General features: G+C 37.6%; 1 protein-coding gene across 1 annotated transcript; it reads left to right on the top strand.

Annotated features, from left to right (window-relative positions):
• The first annotated feature begins 311 nt into the window (after nucleotides 1–311).
• Nucleotides 312–6,041, top strand: LOC141630138 (uncharacterized). Its single transcript, XM_074443009.1, has 7 exons — nucleotides 312–489; nucleotides 2,537–2,609; nucleotides 2,701–3,019; nucleotides 3,110–3,242; nucleotides 3,835–4,260; nucleotides 5,374–5,391; nucleotides 5,473–6,041. Exons 1-7 carry the CDS (start codon nucleotides 312–314, stop codon nucleotides 6,039–6,041), a joined length of 1,716 nt encoding a protein of 571 aa, XP_074299110.1.
• The last annotated feature ends 13,212 nt before the right edge of the window (nucleotides 6,042–19,253 follow it).

Here is a 19,253-nt window from a genome sequence, read left to right as displayed (position 1 = left end):
TAAAATCCTAAATCTTCACTAATTTTGCCGTCTACAGCCATATTTCTGTCGTTTCTTCAGCATTTAGATATGGCGATTTTGACATTCAATTTTTAGCTATATTTTCCGGCGAGTAATATAGCCAACAAATGACTAAACAAAAAGCCACCGGAATCAACCCGATTGTTTTCAAAAAGCCGTCATCACTGAGGCCTCGAATTCCGGCGAAACACAGGTAGAAGAGACCGACGTCAGACGCGCGCACGATCACAGACGATGGTGCTTTGTGACGGAGCTTCGCCGTGAGGGAAGGTCGATGAGGCTACTGGCGTATGGTGACAGAGAATAGTTGGAGAACTAAAGAGAAGATGATTGCCTTCGTCATAAAACTCGACGCCGACGAGGTTGTGTTCGTCTTTGCCGGTGGTAAGAGAGCCGTCGACGGCGGTCGGGAGGCATCATGGCTGTTAATGGAGTATCAGAGAGATTGGAGTTTGTTGAAATGGATGGGTTAGGTTGGGTGAATTTGGAAATGACGAGGGAGTGAGAATTAAATGAATTAAAAAGGTAGTTTATACTTTATATGCGTGAATTTTTGTACAGCTGGTTCGTTCTCACCGTTTGCACTGAGTGGTCGTTTGCACCGGATCTTGACTCTATATATATATATATATATATATATATATATATATATATATATATATATATATCTCTATATATATATATATATATATATATATATATATATATAGAGAGAGAGAGAGAGAGAGAGAGAGAGAGGAGAGGGAGAGAGAGAGGAGATCTAATAAGTCCCTTACCTCATTTGAGTCCTTAAGTCCTTATAAGGACCCTTAGATGGACAACATCTATGGTGGAGATTTTTTACAAAATGTAAGCCAAAAAAAAAGGGAACAGCTTGGCTATTAAAGAGGACAACAATTCCTGCAAATTGTCCTTACCAATGATCATTTCCTGCGGACAAAAGCATATATCCTTTGTACTATGTTTCCACTTCCCATATTCTTCCTTCCTGAACACACTTAATTCCAACCTTTTTCTTTCTTTCTTCTCTCTAAAACCGGGTGCTTTCATCTCAAAATGAAGCTAAAGTTCTCTCTAATCCTCCAAATCAGCGTAAACATGCAAATAATAGATGGCATCAATGGTATTTCTTCATTTTATTCATTGTTTTCAGTCACGTTTTCATATTTTTCAGTTGAATAGGAAGGTAATCAATACAGTTTTGCATGTCATCGAATTTGTTCATTCTTGTTTTGATTATTTGTTACTGGGTTTGAAATGAAGATTGTTAGAAGTAAATCTTCATGCTGGGTTTTCATTAATTTGAGTTTGGATTAGCATGAACGCATTCTGATAACATTTACATGAACATTTTTGCTATAGTTTTACATTTACACTTTTTATTGTTATATTTTTTATGAGAGTTAGCATTCTGACAACATTTACACTTTTGGTTGACATTTACACTTTTAAAGCCTCACATTTACACTGCATTACTGCTCACGTTTACACTTTTCCTGTACTTTTAAATTTACACTTTTTTTATTGTTATAGTCACCTTTGCATTTTTATTGTTATATTTTTTATGTGAGATAGCATTCTGACAACATTTACACTTTTGTTGACATTTACACTTTTAAAGCTTCACATTTACACTGCATTCCTGCTCACATTTACACTTTTGGTATACTTTTACACTTTTGTTGACATTTACACTTTCAGACAATCACATTTACACTTCCTTTCTGCTACACATTTGGATGTTTACTCTTTTTGCTATAGTTTTACATTTACACTTTTTAATTGTTATATTTTTTATGTGAGTTAGCATTCTGACAACATTTACACTTTTGTTGACATTTTCACTTTTAAAGCCTCACATTTACACTGCATTACTGCTCACGTTTACACTTTTCCTGTACTTTTAAATTTACACTTTTTTATTGTTATAGTCACCTTTGCATTTTTATTGTTATATTTTTTATGTGAGTTAGCATTCTGACAACATTTACAGTTTTGTTTACATTTACACTTTTAAAGCATCACATTTACACTGCATTCCTGCTCACATTTACACTTTTGGTGTACATTTACACTTTTGTTGACATTTACACTTTCAGACAATGACATTTACACTTTGTTTCTGCTACACATTTGGATGTTTACTTTTTTTGCTATAGTTTTACATTTACACTTTTTAATTGTTATAGTCACCTTTTAATTGTTAATATTATAGTTTTAATTTGAGTTAGCATTCTGAAAACATTTACACTTTTGTTGACATTTACAATTATAAAGCATCACATTTACACTGCATTTCTGCTGACATTTACACTTTTGATGACATTTACACTTTCAGAACAGCACATTTACACTTCGTTTCTACAGACATTTACACTTACACTTTTGGATGTTTACTTTTACTATAGTTTTGACATTTACACTTTTGATGACATTTACACTTTCAGAACAGCACATTTACACTTCATATCTGAGGACATTTACATTTACACTTACACTCTGTGCACATTTACAGACTTGGTAAAACAGAATGGGGTTCAACCAGACAGGCAGGAGCTGTGTAGGGAGGTGGAGAAGAGGTTTACACCGTACATCGGCCAGGAGTTTGGGGGGGGGGGGGGGGTTGAGGATGCGGTGACTTTTTATAAGATATACGCCATTGCTTGTGGGTTTGAGTAGGTACACAACAAAAAAATGGCGTGGCGGTGAGATGAAGTCAAAGCTCGTTGTCTGCAATCGAGAAGGTTTCGCTCACAAGATGCCCAGAAAAGATCAGGATGATGGACTGGATGAGGAGAAGTCACAGAGGATATTCAGGGTCACTAGAGTTGGGTGTAAAGCGAGGATACGACTATATATGAAGAATGGTCCTTTATTAATTGACCGGTTCCACGAGGGTCACAATCACGAGCTTATCTCACTTAAGGACAGAGAGTTCCAGAAATTGTCGCGTAACATAACAGATTATCACAAGATGATAATCGTTTCAAACTCAAGGGTTTGAAATACATAATCACTCTCTATACTAAATAAATAATTCCATTCATGTTATATTTATATGACGTATCTGTAAATGACTGATTGACAGCCGAAGATAGGGGCAACAAAAACATACAGAATCTGCAAAGAACAAGTGAATGGATACGAAAACATTGGAGCAAGCTTAAATGATTTTAAGAACTTCCATAGGGATGTTAAATGTTTCATTCACGAACGGGATGGTCAGTTGTTTGTTGACCATTTCAAGGAAATGACTTAAACAAGAATAGGTTTCTACTTTGACTATGACCTTGACGATGATGGCAACCTACGTAGGGCCATATGGGCGGACGGTACCGCCTGAGATAATTACAAAATTTTTGGTGATGCGGTGTCATTCGACCCAACTTACTCCACCAATAAGTATTCTATGGTATTCACACCATTCACAGGTGTTGACCACCATAAACGATCTGTGACGTTCGTGGGGCCCTTGTTGCAAGGGAAGATTATGAGTCGGTTAAATTGGTTTTTCAGCCGGTTTTTACAAGCAATGGGGGTAAGGAACCCGAGTACATAATTACAGATCTGGACCCAGGTATTATCAAATCTGTCCCTCTTGTTTTCAAGACAGTAGCGCCATCGGTTACAGTATGTGGCATATAATGAACAAAATGCCAAGTAAGTTTGGCGTCTCGAGAAGCGATTATAATGAGTTCATATGTAAAATTAATGACATTATATGGGACGATGAGCTTGAGGCAGCAGAATTTGATGGTATCTAGGAGCAAATAATTCAAGATCATGGTGTTGGCGTAAATGATTGGTTTGCAGATACATATGCTATAAGGGGACAGTGGGTGATGGCGCATTGCAGAGACTTGAGGATGGCGTTGATTATGAGGACAACTCAAAGATCAGAGAGTGAAAATAGCTTTTTCAAAAGGTTTGAGCACAATTCAGGAACATTGGTTGAGTTTTGGATGAGTTTTGAGAGCGCTATGGACCAACAAAGACATACACAGAAGCAGCTTGACAACATGGATAAGCACCCGTCCGCAACGGCGTCAACACATCTGGCATTAGAGATTCATGCTGCAAAGGTGTACACCTATTCAGCTTTCCAAAAATTCAAACAAGAAGCCATCTTCTCAATTGATACATGTAGAACAGGAGGTTTCACTGAGAGAGGCGAGCTAGAGGTAATTACTGTCAAAGATTCAACCAGAAAGAAGAATTTTGAAGTTAAGTATAGTCAAGGTAGTTTACACTTCCTATGACATTTACACTTTCTGTTTTTATCTCATTTAAAATCCTATAACTTAACATTTACACTTTACATCATATGACATTTACACTTCCTATACCTTAACATTTACACTTTTCACTTATTGACATTTACACTACATTTCATGACATTTACACTTTACATCATATGACATTTACACATTTAAATCCCTATAACTTAACATTTACACTTCTAATACCTTCACATTTACACTTCCTATACCTTAACATTTACACTTTTCCACTTATTGACATTTACACTACATTTCCTGACATTTACACTTTACATCATATGACATTTACACATTTAACTACCCTATAACTTAACATTTAGACTTCTAGTACCTTAACATTTACACTTCCTATTAGTTTACATTTACACTTCTAATTACTTAGCATTTACACTTTACAATTCATGACATTTACACTTTAGATCATTACATTTACACATTTAAATCCCCTATAACTTAACATTTACACTTCTAGTACCTTAACATTTACACTTCCTATTAGTTTACATTTACACTTCTAATTACTTAGCATTTACACTTTACAATTCATGACATTTACACTTTAGATCATTACATTTACACTTCTAATAACTTAACATTTACACTTTACAATTCACTACATTTACACTTTACATCAGTGACACTATTTTTAACGTTCATATGACATTTACATTTTACATCATATGACATTTACACATTTAACTCCCTTATAACTTAACATTTACACTTCTAGTACCTTAACATTTACACTTCTTATTAGTTTACATTCACACTTCTAATTACTTAGCATTTACACTTTACAATTCATGACATTTACACTTTAAATCATTACATTTACACATTTAAATCCCCTATAACTTAACATTTACACTTCTAGTACCTTAACATTTACACTTCCTATTAGTTTACATTTACACTTCTAATTACTTAGCATTTACACTTTACAATGCATGACATTTACACTTTAGATCATTACATTTACACTTCTAATAACTTAACATTTACACTTTACAATTCAATACATTTACACTTTACATCAGTGACACTATTTTTAACGTTCACACTTACATGCTAGCTTTATCTGATGACACAGGTACACGTAAAGCAAGCTGCAGTTGTACGATATTTGAAAGAACCGAAATCCTATGCCGCCATATAATTTGGATTTTTTCAGCAAGTGGGATAAAGACTATACCAGAAGATTATGTTCTGAATAGATGGATGAAAGAGTATCTCCGATTCAAGATTTTCAATACTGATGGTGAAGGAACAGAAAACATGCAAGTCATCGATGAAAAACAAATTGCAATGTCAATAATGTGGTCAGAAGTTCATGAAGCTGTAGGGCTCCTTCGAGACAAAGGAATAGCTGATGTTGACAACTTTTCCGCTGTAATTAGATCATTTAAACAGTCCCTGTCACCATTAGGGGAAGTGTTGAATAAAAATCAACAAATGGAGAAATTTCTGAATTGTACGGCATGTGAGGTAGTGACGATATTGCCACCAAAGAATTCGAAAAACAAGGGGACCGGAAAAAGATTGGTGTCAGCCAAAACAAAAGCAATAGTATTGGCTAGGAAACCCAAACGTAAGTGTAAGAATTGCAAGAGAATGACAAATCACGACAAGAGAAACTGCCCTAACCCCTTCTCAGCACACACGCCATTGTGCGAAGGGTCGTCTGAACCAGAAGAGGATGAAGGAGAGGAGGAGGAAGAGCTGGAGTCAGAACAAGAATAGACATCAGATTAGTGACATGTGTTGCTCTATATATTTTGAGTGTGTAACTTAAAACTTTGATGTGCTATGACTGGAGCGGGCGATAACGAATTGGTCTCATGGCAGCGTAACTTTGAACTGCAGTTGATGTAACTTTTAGTAACACCAACGTTAGAGTTACATTGTCATAAGACCAAAATCTCGCTGTTTTATTAGATAGCCAAACATTGTGTTACTTGAACTTATTTTGGATTACTTATATTATTTCAAGTAACAGTTACACTTATTTTTAAATAACTGGTGTTAACATTTACACTTCCCATGTCAGCACATTTACACTTCCAGTAACTTCACATTTACACATAATGTATCCTCACATTTACACTTTGAATATCTTCACATTTACACTTCCAATTAAGTCAGTTTTACACTTTATTTGTTCACATTTACACTTCTCCTATATTCAAATTTACACTTCCTATTTGTTCTTATTTACACTTTTTTTTGTTCACATTTACACTTGGGCTGTCACCACATTTACACTTCCCATGTCACCACATTTACACTGCATTCAATTTAATTTCAGTGTGTTTACATTCACACTTTCGATGATAAAGTTGACACTTGATGTGTGTTAACATTTATACTTTAAGTGTGTTAACATTTACACTTAAAGTGTAAATGTGACTAAATTACAAGTGTGATAACAGTTACACTTGCAATTTAGTCACATTTACACTTTGAATAAACTATGATTATAAATGCCAAAAAATAGTCAACCATTACACTTCATTAGTGTAATTTACCATTACACTTCATTACTGTAAAGCTTACACTTGCAAACATTGCCAACCACAGTACAAAACTATCTTTTCTAAGTTCAAGATTGCCAAACAAAATACATTTAAAAAAAAATTATGTCGACAAATTGTTCACTTTTTCGACAACACAGCCTTAATTTTGCGCTTCTTTTGTAACTTGGCCCATAAATCTTCTTTTCCAGCGATAAACCCATTCAACTTTGCTTCAAAAATGTCTCTGTTGACATTTATGTCAGCTAGAACAAGCGTCGCCACCAACTCGACTACCAAGTACCGTCGATTCCTCTTCCTCTCCAAGTCTGGATGCTCAAAAGGTTAACCCTCGTACATCAGCATATACATCATACAGAAAATCCCTGATTTTGTTATGGTAGGAAGGGGTGTTTGGCGCCTGAACGGGATTTGCCGATGCTCAAAGCTAGTAATCTCATATCCCCTGTCCGTTCTGACGTCCAAATAATCGCTAACAGCTGATGCCACTTGGCGAGTAATATTGCACATTTCAGACTGATCCCAGTTGGCATGATGTTGGTAGTCAAGGAGATCAACAGTTTGTTGTCCAAAATTTATACAGATGCATGCAAAGTGCCCACCAACGTTGACAGGTACGAAAATAAACTGGGCATTCAGGTTGAAAGTTTTACCACAGTCCTGGATGAAGGTATCCTAAATGTGATACAGCCGATTAGTGATGTCATTAGACTGTGAGCCTGCTTCACGTATATCCAAAAGCCGCATGATACATTCCTGTTCAGATAAATGAGTGAGACTACATAATAAAAGTAAGAACTAATGTATAACTTTTAGGCTTTGTAGGAGGGGGGTGTACCATATGACATATCCCAAAGAAGGCCATCCTAGGAAGTAAGTATTCAGCAGACTCCAAATGGTTCAGCAAAACAGCCCACGACTCAATGACAACAGGCGACATTACAACCCCAGGAAGCATGGTCATGATGTCGGACCGGCGCAGCGCGGCATGCCTACTATACCAAGAGATTGATTCGCTGCGATAAAACACACGTGTAATAGTAAGAAATTGAGAAGTAGTTACAAATTAAATATCGTAACTAATTGGCCCTGTTATAAGAGAATGGCAGGTACTAACGAATTTTCAAAGTTGTAGTCGTCTAACAAGCAATAGTCCACCGCATGCTTTCGACGTGAACAAATACCCCTGATGTAATACCCCGTAGTTTAGTGAAGTTTATATAACTAATTTACGTAATTCGAATAATTGATTATGACGGTTATAATTAATAATTGTGAATGAGACGGAATGATATAATAAAAGAATAAAATAATGGAGTAATAGGATTGGTATGGACTTAGTGGATTGTGTTTTGCTAGTAATGTCAGTCGATTTCTATTAGCAATAGAAATAAGGTTCATTATGAATAATAATAATAATAATAATAATAATAATAATAATAATAATAAATAAATAAAAAAAAAAAAAAAAAAAAATAATAATAATAATAATAATAATAATAACAATAATAATAATGTTTATAGGGTTTCCCTACTAAAATTATGAGATAATAATATGTTACAATAATAAGGTATTAAATTTAAGAGATATATTAATATATTTATAAATTATATAATTAAATAATTAGTAATTTCCTAATAAGTTCCTAAAGACGACTTTTTATTAGTATAAAAGCAAGGCAGACCTACATAATAGGTTTTATTCACATAAGTTACACATAGAGGGAGATCTAAAGACGGAAAGAAGAGGGACTTGGCAAATCGAACTAATTGACTCAAGGTAAATAATTTTCCTAACTCGGTTTTATATGTTATCGTTCAAACACGTTTATAACCACCGTGTATCACCCATGCTTGACCTCAATGGACCAGGACCAACCGCGGATAGGGTGGACCATAGGGGGTACCAGGGACCCGTCGTTGACCGTCGTGGTGGTCACATTTTAGGAGGGTTTTCGTGGTCATTAGGTGGTTGTCGAAGGGGATTAAAGAGGATTCACGAAACAGGGGATTCAAACCCATTCGAACCCTAATCCGACGTGCCTTGACCTGGGTGTGGTGGGGATGGAATATGGTGGTTGTGTCGACCACATTGGTGGGTGTTAGAGTGTTAAAGGCGGCGGTTTGTGGTGGTGGTGGCCGAAATAGCGTGAAACAGGGTGAAAACAGGGGATGCGCGTGGCCGTCTTAAGACGAGCTTTGTCACTTCGTTAGTTGACCATTAGGGAAGTGGGGACCACCCCTGGAGTCAGCGTGGGACATTTGTGTCAACGGTGGTGGCCGGATGTGGTAATGGTGGCTGTGGTGGTATTGGCGAGGGGTTATTTACACGGTGTTGTCGAGGTCGGGTTTTCGGTAATTGGTTTTGTTCGTGGTTGGTAGGGCGTGTTTATAAGAGTTGTATGGGGCGGTTGGGATGGTGGTTGGAGGTCGTCGGTAGTTTTGGTGTTGCGGGTCGTTGGGTGACGGAGTCGGGTGGTGTCGTTGGTGGTGGGTAGTGTCGGGAAAAGATGGGTTTATGAGGGGTATTGGTGATGGGTTTACACGGGTAGTAGGGGGGAGTTGTGCGTGGGTTTGGGTAGGTTAATTTGGTTGGGTTTTACTTATTTGAGTCGGGTTTTTTATTAGTTAATTCGGGTGGCTCGGGTTTTGGTAATCGGGTTTTTAATATCATAAACTTTAATAATTATAATAAATAAATAATTAGTTTGAATAATTAAAATAATAAAAGGGATAAATAGATAAATAAATAATTGAATTGAATTATAATATTTTGATTAGGTGACGGTTGTGAAGAATTATAATTGGATCGGATTGCTTTATTTATTGGATTGCTTGAGCTGCTTAATTGGAATCGCTTATCAGGTAGGGATAAATCCTACTCAACTTTTACTCGATAATGTTTGTTGGATGATTTATATTAAAGTGAATTGATCATATGAGAATTGTGTTGGTTGATATCATTGAAATTGTTGGAGGGGAGAATTATATTGTAAATGTTGGTTGGATTAGTTATGATGGAGTTACTGTTATTGCATCGGTTATTCAGTTTAATACTGGCAGACATCCCTTCGTGGAGATGTAGATTATTATTAAGGTTATATTGGCAGACATCGAGTAAGAGCCTTCAGGTGACGTATTTCAGATTTATTCTGGCAGGCGATATTTTATCGTATTTACTCGAGGCAGGCCCCAGATTGGTCTGCAGGCCATCTGGTGGATATTTAATCAACTATATGTTGAGGCAGACATTACCTTTGGTAATGTAGTTTGTGTTTACTCACCTTCGGGTTGAGGCTGCCCCGGCCAGGGATTGGCGGGATGATTAGTGTGATGAGTAAGTAAAAGAAAGGAGCACGTTGTCTGGGGATTGTGCAATGAAAAAGGAAATTGGATTATTTATCGTATGTTTTTGTTGTTAGTATTTATTCCTACTCAACCTCGCGGTTGACTGTGTATTCGTGAACACCTGCGGTGAACCGTTTTATGGGGAGCAGATTTGGTGTACTAAAGATTAGCTGACTTGGGAGCATTGGGATGAGAGCTTGACTTGGACCATAGTTGAAGTCTAGATCACATAGAATAATTACATCACTTTATTTATTTCCGCTGCGAGACATATTGTAATTTATATTAAGTTTTACTTGGTTAAAGTTGTAATAAACATGTATTCACTAAAGTTTTAATTTAAAGTACTTTGGTTTGTTGTACTTTGTTATTCACTACCTCGGGAAACCGAGATGATAACGCTCTCATTTACTTGGGATGTCTAGCTAAAGGCTCCTAAATAAATGGGGGTGTTACACCTGACCAAGCTTTGATTGTTCCGTAAGAAGGTCGAGACAACAAGAGTCTGCGTACCAGCAGCCCCACAGTCAATTGAGCAACCCAAGCCATCCCCCCCCCGGGGACGGCTCCGTACGGTTGACAAAGGTTGGCTACCTGACGACTGCGCTGACGCTTGAACAACAACGGGGCTGCTTTCCGCCTGTATGGCTACAGGATTGACCACAGGGCTTCCTTCTACACGATTAGGGGGTGGGACTGCAACACAGGGACATTTGCTGTACGTAATCTCTTCCTCATCGTCCAGACTCCGCTTCTGTGCAACATTGGAGACCGGGTTCAGACCTTGACCATACTTTTCCCTGAATTGGGTTATCCTTGAGCGAACGCTCTCCCTCACTTTATTATGGTCACTCAGGATAAGAATCGACACCACTTCAGCTCGGACGAGGTTCAGAACGTCCCTCTCACCTAAGGCGCAGTCAAATAGCTTCCCATTGAAAAGCAGCATGTGTATCATCATGTACACCCCGCAATCAAACGCAGAATAACCCGTACCTTGCCATTTAAATTCGACATTCACAAATTTGAACCCGGCAACCTTTGAACCTCTGACAAACCCTTTAGACTCCAGATACGCACCCATTAAATCACACTGTAAAAAGGAATTTAAAAAAAAAAAGTCAATTTAAAAATAGTGTTTACAATTCCAGAATACATCGACACTAAAGAACAAATTAAGCTATGCTATTTATAATTATTACCGCAATACGGAAAATTAAAAAATATGGAAGCTTCTCAAAATCATCGTCGTATCAACGGTTGTCTAAATACTCAATCTGCTCGGAAACGAAGTTTATACATGCACAGCTGTAATGATCATTATTGCCAGATAAGATCGGGATGAAGACCTGGCGGGTGTGACAACAAAGACATAAAAGATACACTCAGTAAAAATTTCAGATTTACACTTTCAATAATTCGTCACATTTACAGTCCCTGTGTCATGACATTTACACTTTCCATATATTCACATTTACACTATATATGTCATGACATTTACACTTCATATTTAGTCACCTTTACACTCCCTGTGTCATAACTTTTACACTTCACTATATCTCACATTTACACTTCCTATGTGATGACATTTACACTTTCCATATATTCACATTTACACTTTATATGTGCTGACATTTACACTTCCTATTTAGTCACCTTAACACTCCCTATGTCATCACATTTACACTTTCTATATAATCACATTTACACTATACATCATGGCATTTACACTTCACTATGTATCACATTTACACTTCATATTTCATTACATTTACACTTCACAATATCTCACGACATTTACAGTTCACTATGTCTCACGTTTACACTTCTTATTCATGACATTTACACTTTACATATATTCACATTTACACTTTATATGTGCTTACATTTACACTTTCTATTTAGTTACCTTTACACTCGCTATGTCATCACATTTACACTTTCAATATAATCACATTTACACTATACATCGTGACATTTACACTTCACTATGTATCGCATTTACACTTCATATTTCATGACATTTACACTTTCTTCTTAATTACATCCAGGCATTTACACTTTCTGTGAAAATCACATATACACTTTCGGTGTGATGACATTTACACTTCACAATAGGTCACATTTACACTTACCATATCAGATCTAAGTTGAAATGGAGACAAACAGATTGAATCCAAGCATCCCACCCAAATCAGTTTTCGTCCTTTTTGTCAAGAACAATTCCTTTCTTCTTGGCTTTCCAAATATCCAGTGCGGTCGGGGCTCTGTTCAAACGAAGGGCAGCGCTATTAAATTTAGACACTTACGTTACAATTAAATTGGAACTATAAAAATTGCATTGAGTGAGGATAGGGCAAGTACGGTGTGACTAAGCCCGAAGAAACAACGAGAGGATGCAACTGGTGCAGTTTGGTCATACAACATCTTATTGATTAGTAGGCACCAACAATCGATTACAGAATTCATAACTTCCTATCTAGGTTCAAGGGTTAACATGTCTTCCCGTGACACGAAGAAAAAGTCCGAAAAAAGCGCAATTCTTCCCTACAAAAAAGAAAAATTATATACAAATGAACATGGTTACGACAACATATAAGTATTAATATGTTTGACATAGAAATTAATCGACTCACCCTTTCAACCAAGCTTCTGATTTGTTAAATACGTAGTTCAGGACGTATTTCCTTTCCTTAAAAACACCCCTAAATAATTTCTTATTCAGCTGCAGGTCTACAGTAACAAAGCCCTGCTCGGGCATGGGTTCCCCACAATCCATGGTGCAAGTCAGATTCTCAGGGACCACTTCCATACACTGTAAGGGATAAGGTGAATGAAATAGGAAAGGGTGGTGATCCATATTACTCCGGGGGACATAAATTTCCAGACCATCCGCGGAAACGGCTGGTTGAGAAGGGCCTGTCACATCAGTCGTTCCAAAATCCTCACCTGGAACCCTCTTAAATGCCTCAGCTAGCTCTGCAGTAGATATAAACGTACACTGAAATTTCGGCAACTTAAACTCAGAGGAGGGTGCTTCGACGACCACCTTATCTGCTCCCTCTGCAACATCCATGGGCTTGTCATCATTCTGAAATGAACCAGCACAACCAGGTTGTTCACACTACAAGAAATCCTGTTTCGGGCGACTGAAAATGGCGACAGGAAAAAATAGTCGCCAAATTGGCGACTGAAAAAAAATTCGGGCGACTACTAGCTGTCGCTAATTTGGCGACTACCAAATTCCACCAACTATTTGAAATTGGCGACTGATTTTCAGAACGGGCGACTGAAATCAGTCGCCAATTTGGCGACTACCCCAATTCAGTCGCCAATCAGTCGCCCAGTCACTTATTATACGCAACAACACGGGACTCTTTCTCCCCTCCCTCTTACTTTACTAAAACATAAACACACAAAAATCGTCCCAACCGCAACACCTATTCCGACCACCTAAGCCAACCACCTCTCCGATCACTACTCCGACCACCATCACACCGACCACCTCGACGCCGGGAAGAAGAGTTGGTGCCTTATTTCGGTTCATCCTAAGCTATTTGAAGGTATAATTTCTTTATTTGTTTTAAATTTCAATTACTTTGTTTAATTTTAGATTATTTTTGTTATTGTAATTAGTATTAGGATGATTTGATATGTTTATATAAACATTTGTGTTGATTATTAGGTTTTTAAATGTAATTTAATTAGGTTTTGGTGAAATTGGGATTAATTTGTGATGATTGTAGTTATAGTAGTGTTGTTGATTTTGTTTAATATTAGTTTTGTTAGTGTTGTTAGTGTTGTTGATTTTGTTTATTGGTTATATTGTTTAGTGAATTAGTATAATGTTAGTAAGGTGGAAATTATTATATGTTAGTAATGTTAGTGAATTAGTATAATGTTAGTAATGTTAGTAAGTTAGTATAAAGTTTGGTTTTTTAAAGGTAGTAAATTATTTTAATTAGTTTGATAAGGAGTATTCTTAAAAGTAGTAATAAATTAGTATAGTTAGTATAATTTTATTTAATTAGTATAATTTTATTTAATTAGTATAATTTTAGTATAATTACTATAAATTAGTATAATTTTAGTTGATTAGTATAAATTAGTATAATATGAGTTAATTAATATAATTTTAGTTAATTAGTATAGTTAATTAGTTTGTATGGATTATTGTTAAAGATGGTTCTATGTTTTATTGTTAAAATTATTGTTTATATATTATTTAGATTAAAATGAAGAGATTGGAACGTGGATGGATGTACGAAGAAAGGGTAGATAAGAAGAGACGTCCTACCGCTAGATTTATAAAGGGGGTTCGTGGATTTATTGAATTTGCTAAACAAAATGATGAATATGATTTGGTAGAAAATAAACTTAGATGTCCTTGTACTAAATGAAAAAACGTGAAATATCTACATGACATAGAGGTAGAAGAACATCTTTATACAAATGGGTTTTGTCCAAACTATTACAATTGGATTTCTCATGGGAAGCATATTCTCCTAACAACCTCAAATCCAACAAAATGAAAACCCATATAGAGATATGGTTGTTGATGCCTTTGAGTCTAATGTTTTCAATAATGACGATCATCTTGCAATGAATGAAGAAGAACCACCAAATCCACAAGCAAAGGTTTTTTTTGACATGTTAAAAGCTTCTGAACAACCATTATATGAAGGGAGCAAAATGTCATTGTTACAAGCCGCCTCTAGGATAGTAACGGTGAAATGTGAGTTTAATATGCCATTTAATGCCGTTGATGCCATTGCTTCTTTGCTTGAGGATGCTCTCCCCGAAAATAATGTCATGACTCGAAGTTTCTACAATACCAAAAAAATAGTTAAAGGTCTTCAACTTCCGCATCAAAAGATTGATGCATGTCCCGAAGGATGTATGCTCTTTTGGAAAGATGATGCTTTCCTTGACAAGTGCAAGAAATGTCAAAGAGATAGATATGAGACAAGGGAGGGAGATATTTGTGTTGTGTTGTGAGTTTGGTTTGCTCAAGTTGGTGCTGTAGTAATAGAAATGCAGGTACGGGCAATGAAAAGGATAGGGTAGTATGAAAAACCGAATTTTCATACCAAAATTACAGTGAAATTGGCGACTGAAATGTAATTTTGGCGACTACTTTCAGTCGCCAAAACAGAGTATCCAAAACAAAACCTCCTGATATGCCAGTGCCATTGGCGACTACTGGGCGACTGAAAGTAGTCGCCAATTTGGCGACTGAAGGCAACGTAGTCGCCAAACTGGCGACTGAAAATCAACAATGGCGACTGATTTCAGTCGCCAATTTGGCGACTACTTTGCCTATCAGTCGCCAAATTGGCGACTACTTTTAGTCGCCAATTTGGCTATTTGGCGACTACTTTGTCAGTCGCCAATTTTAGCGACTGATTTCAGTCGCCCGATTTCTAATTGGCGACCAAGGTTTGCTACTGTGCTCTGGCGACCAATTTCAGTCGCCATTTTGCTTTTCGCGACTGATTTCAGTCGCCAATCGTAGTCGCCCGAAACAGGATTTCTTGTAGTGTCAGTAGGTCCCTCACCTTCCTCGTTGACCATGCCACTACCAATCTCTAACCCTTTTTGCGATGCATCTTCACAGACTGTGGTCGGAACAACGCCAGGCTCACCATCCGGTGCTTTCGTACCACTAACTTGGCGTCGGTCAACAGGCTGATCCACTCCCGGTGCACCGCTAACATCCACAGCCTCACCAGGCACGTCCAACCACGAGTGGTTCGGGCCCACGGCAGGGCCCCTGGTCTTGGGGCGGCTCCATGTCCTCATCCTGGACTGTCGGTGCACCACTAACATCCACATCCACGCCAGGCACTACTCCAACCACCACTGATTCAGGCCCACAGCGGGTCCCCTGATCTTGAGGCGCTCCATATCCATTCCCCGCACAAACCTCGTCCCGTTCTCTCGGTGCACCACCCCGTGCCACTTCACCGTCGCCGCTTTGTCGACAACTTTTTCAGCCCAGCGTTATCAATATCACCGTCGCTATAAATTTCAATCAAAAGAAGATGATCCATCTTCAATTGACGGGACTACCACATCCGCATCCACCTTGTTTGCTACTTTTGAAAAAGACGCCTCCCTTCACCGAAACAGTTTTGTTCTTGAGCCACTCCATATTCATACCCCGCACAATCTCATACTCACCTATCTCGTACGCACCCTCTACCGCTTCATCACCACCATGACCAATATCTCAAACCTTGCAACGCGTTCTCAATATCGCAATGAAATAAATTTTAGTTGAATCAAGATGAACCATCTTGATTGATCGACCTACCACATCCGCATCAACCTTATTCGTTGCTTCTGACTTACACGTCTTAACAACATGTTCAGCTTTCTCAGGGGCACCACTAGTGTCAGGCACTTCCCCTCCCAAACTTTCCTGCTCCTCGTTCAATGAGGGCTTTGTGTAAGCTTCTTCAACTTCATCCGGGCTATAAATTTTCTCTAGAATCTGCCGATCAGATAATTGAGTCAAGTCGTAGGTTAAAAGTAGCCCGCATTCCTCTTCCTCTCGTCGACAGGCTTCGTTAAGTTCAGCGGTGTTGTAGAAATCAGCGGTCTCCATTACCTGTGACATCGCCGCATCACCTGCTTTATCACCCAAATCATAATCTTCTGCAAGTTATACAAGCTCTACAGTAGGCGTAAACTCGAACTTAGGAACCTTGGTCTTTCTTTTCTTGCTTGCCTTTGTTTTTTTTCTTGGCCGCTTGTTTTTTTTCTTGGCCAACATCGGACAATGAGGGAGCGTTATCATTATACTTCTTCATTTGGGAAACTAAATTTCCAACTTCTTCAACATATTCCTTCACCTTTGCACCTTCAAAAAAAGCTTGCGTCGCTTGTGACGGAACAAGATCAGTTGAAGAAGAAGCACCTGTTGTTAAATTCTTAAGCATTGCAGCTGCATCTGTATACCAGGAATAGAACGCCACAGCGTTCCTTTGAATCTTCAAGTACAGCTCATGTACACCCTACAGTTGGTAACAAAAAAAGATTTAAGAGTCTAGATACACAAAATATACCTGCTCAATATATATATATATATTCAAAAAAATATGCGATTAATTAAACATTCATAACATAAATCTTACATCTACTGCCCTAGCTTTCAACTCATCGTCATCTTCAACACCGGGAGAGAGTTTAATCTGAATAAACTTCTTATCGGGTGATGTACCCGACGTTGAAATCAGAAGAGGCGTAGGGCTTGCCAATGGCGCCTTGGGCACGCCAGCTATAGCCAACATCGTATTACCAGTGTCCTTCTCATCAGGGGTCTTGTTTTGACATCGCGGGTACTTCACCTTCGACAAAGTTAGTCGACCCAGTGGCCCCACGTCCAGCTCATCCTTTAACCTATTCGATAGAGTTCTCAGATCCCAATGCTAAATAAGTGGAAGGCCATCTGGGGAACTCTTGCCACGGTAATCATACCGCTGAAAATAAGTAATCATAAGGAAAGGGATACAACCAAGCAGATGTGACCGCACGCTGCGAGCCTCTACCAAAAGATTAGCTAAACATTCTAATATATACGAGCAGCAGTCATACTCCGGTATGGCACTGACATCTTCAACCACTTTCAAAAGTTTGATTTCAATGCCGTTGTTCAATGTCGGCGCAACGAATGATGAAATGCTAAGAAGCACAAACAGGCGGCAGAATTCATCACCTCCATCTTTGAATTGCTCTGACTCAATATAATTGAAGATGTCTCCTAAAGGAATAGAATCAGAATTGATTTCACTTTGAACTTTTTGCGCCACAGTTGTTTTATGCGCACATATTTTTCATCTTTAGCACCAGGCATATGTCCAGTAGGTACTATTTCCATCTCTCTCTCACCAATAGGTAACATGAAACAGTCATAGACATAATACTTAGTAACCATAAACTCCTTCAACTCCGATGCCCTGAAAACATGAGAACCTTCGCTGAAAGCCTCAAGAAATTCAGGAACATGTGAAAGCGGGAAAGTTCTGAGTTTCAGATGAAGCAGCCCCCCAAATCCAATCCTCTGTACAGCGGCTCGTTGGGCAATGTTAAGCTTACCAATAAGCTTGTGAAGCCGGTTGGGGCGACACTTAACGGAAACAGTAGGGGTAACTTGTGGTTGTTCTTCACTTCCAGGTACTTCTCCATCAGATACCATCTGAATCAGGAACAAAAAGTACATAAGAAATGCACAATATCAGTCAACCTATAACAATCTACACATTTACATTTACACTTACTTTATCCTCACATTTACACTTCATTATCTTCACATTTACACTTCCAATTTAGTCAGATTTACCCTTTATTTGTTCACATTTACACTTACTCTATCCTCACATTTACACTTCCAATTTAGTCAGATTTACCCTTTATTTGTTCACATTTACACTTCCAGTATCTTCACATTTACACTTCCAATTTAGTCAGATTTACCCTTTATTTGTTCACATTTACACTTCATTATCTTCACATTTACACTTCCACTTTAGTCAGATTTACACTTTATTTGTTCACATTTACACTTCTCCTATCCTCACATTTACACTTCCAGTATCTTCACATTTACACTTTTAATTTAGTCAGATTTACCCTTTATTTATTCACATTTACAATTCTCCTACCCTCACATTTACACTTCCATTATCTTCACATTTGCACTGACAGTTTAGATAGATTTACACTTTATTTGATCACATTTACACTTCTCCTATCCTCACATTTACACTTCCATTATCTTCACATTTACCCTTTATTTGTTCACATTTACACTTCTCCTACACTCACATTTACACTTTCATTATCTTCACATTTACACTTCCAATTTAGTCAGATTTACCCTTTATTTGTTCACGTTTACACTTACTCTATCCTCACATTTACACTTTGAATATCTTCACATTTACACTTCCAATTGAGTCAGATTTACACTTTCTATTTGATAACATTTACACTTCTCCTATCCTCACATTTACACTTTCTATTTGTGCACATTTACACTTTTTTTGGTTCACATTTACACTTGGGCTGT

The sequence above is a fragment of the Silene latifolia genome, chromosome Y, assembly GCF_048544455.1.
Source record: "Silene latifolia isolate original U9 population chromosome Y, ASM4854445v1, whole genome shotgun sequence".
Classification (NCBI taxonomy): Eukaryota; Viridiplantae; Streptophyta; class Magnoliopsida; order Caryophyllales; family Caryophyllaceae; genus Silene; species Silene latifolia.
The sequence above is the reverse complement of the archived record's forward strand: the minus strand, read 5'-3'. Positions and strand labels throughout refer to the sequence as shown.

What these genes read in the sequence shown, in the direction of transcription:
- LOC141630138 (XM_074443009.1), top strand. Translation starts at nt 312, where the DNA reads ATGGTGACAGAGAATAGTTGGAGAACTAAAGAGAAGATGATTGCCTTC. An exon ending in GAGTTTGTTGAAATGGATGG is followed by an intron (nt 490 to 2,536) that starts GTTAGGTTGGGT and finishes GCACATTTACAG; the next exon opens with ACTTGGTAAAACAGAATGGG. An exon ending in TAATCGTTTCAAACTCAAGG is followed by an intron (nt 3,020 to 3,109) that starts GTTTGAAATACA and finishes ACTGATTGACAG; the next exon opens with CCGAAGATAGGGGCAACAAA.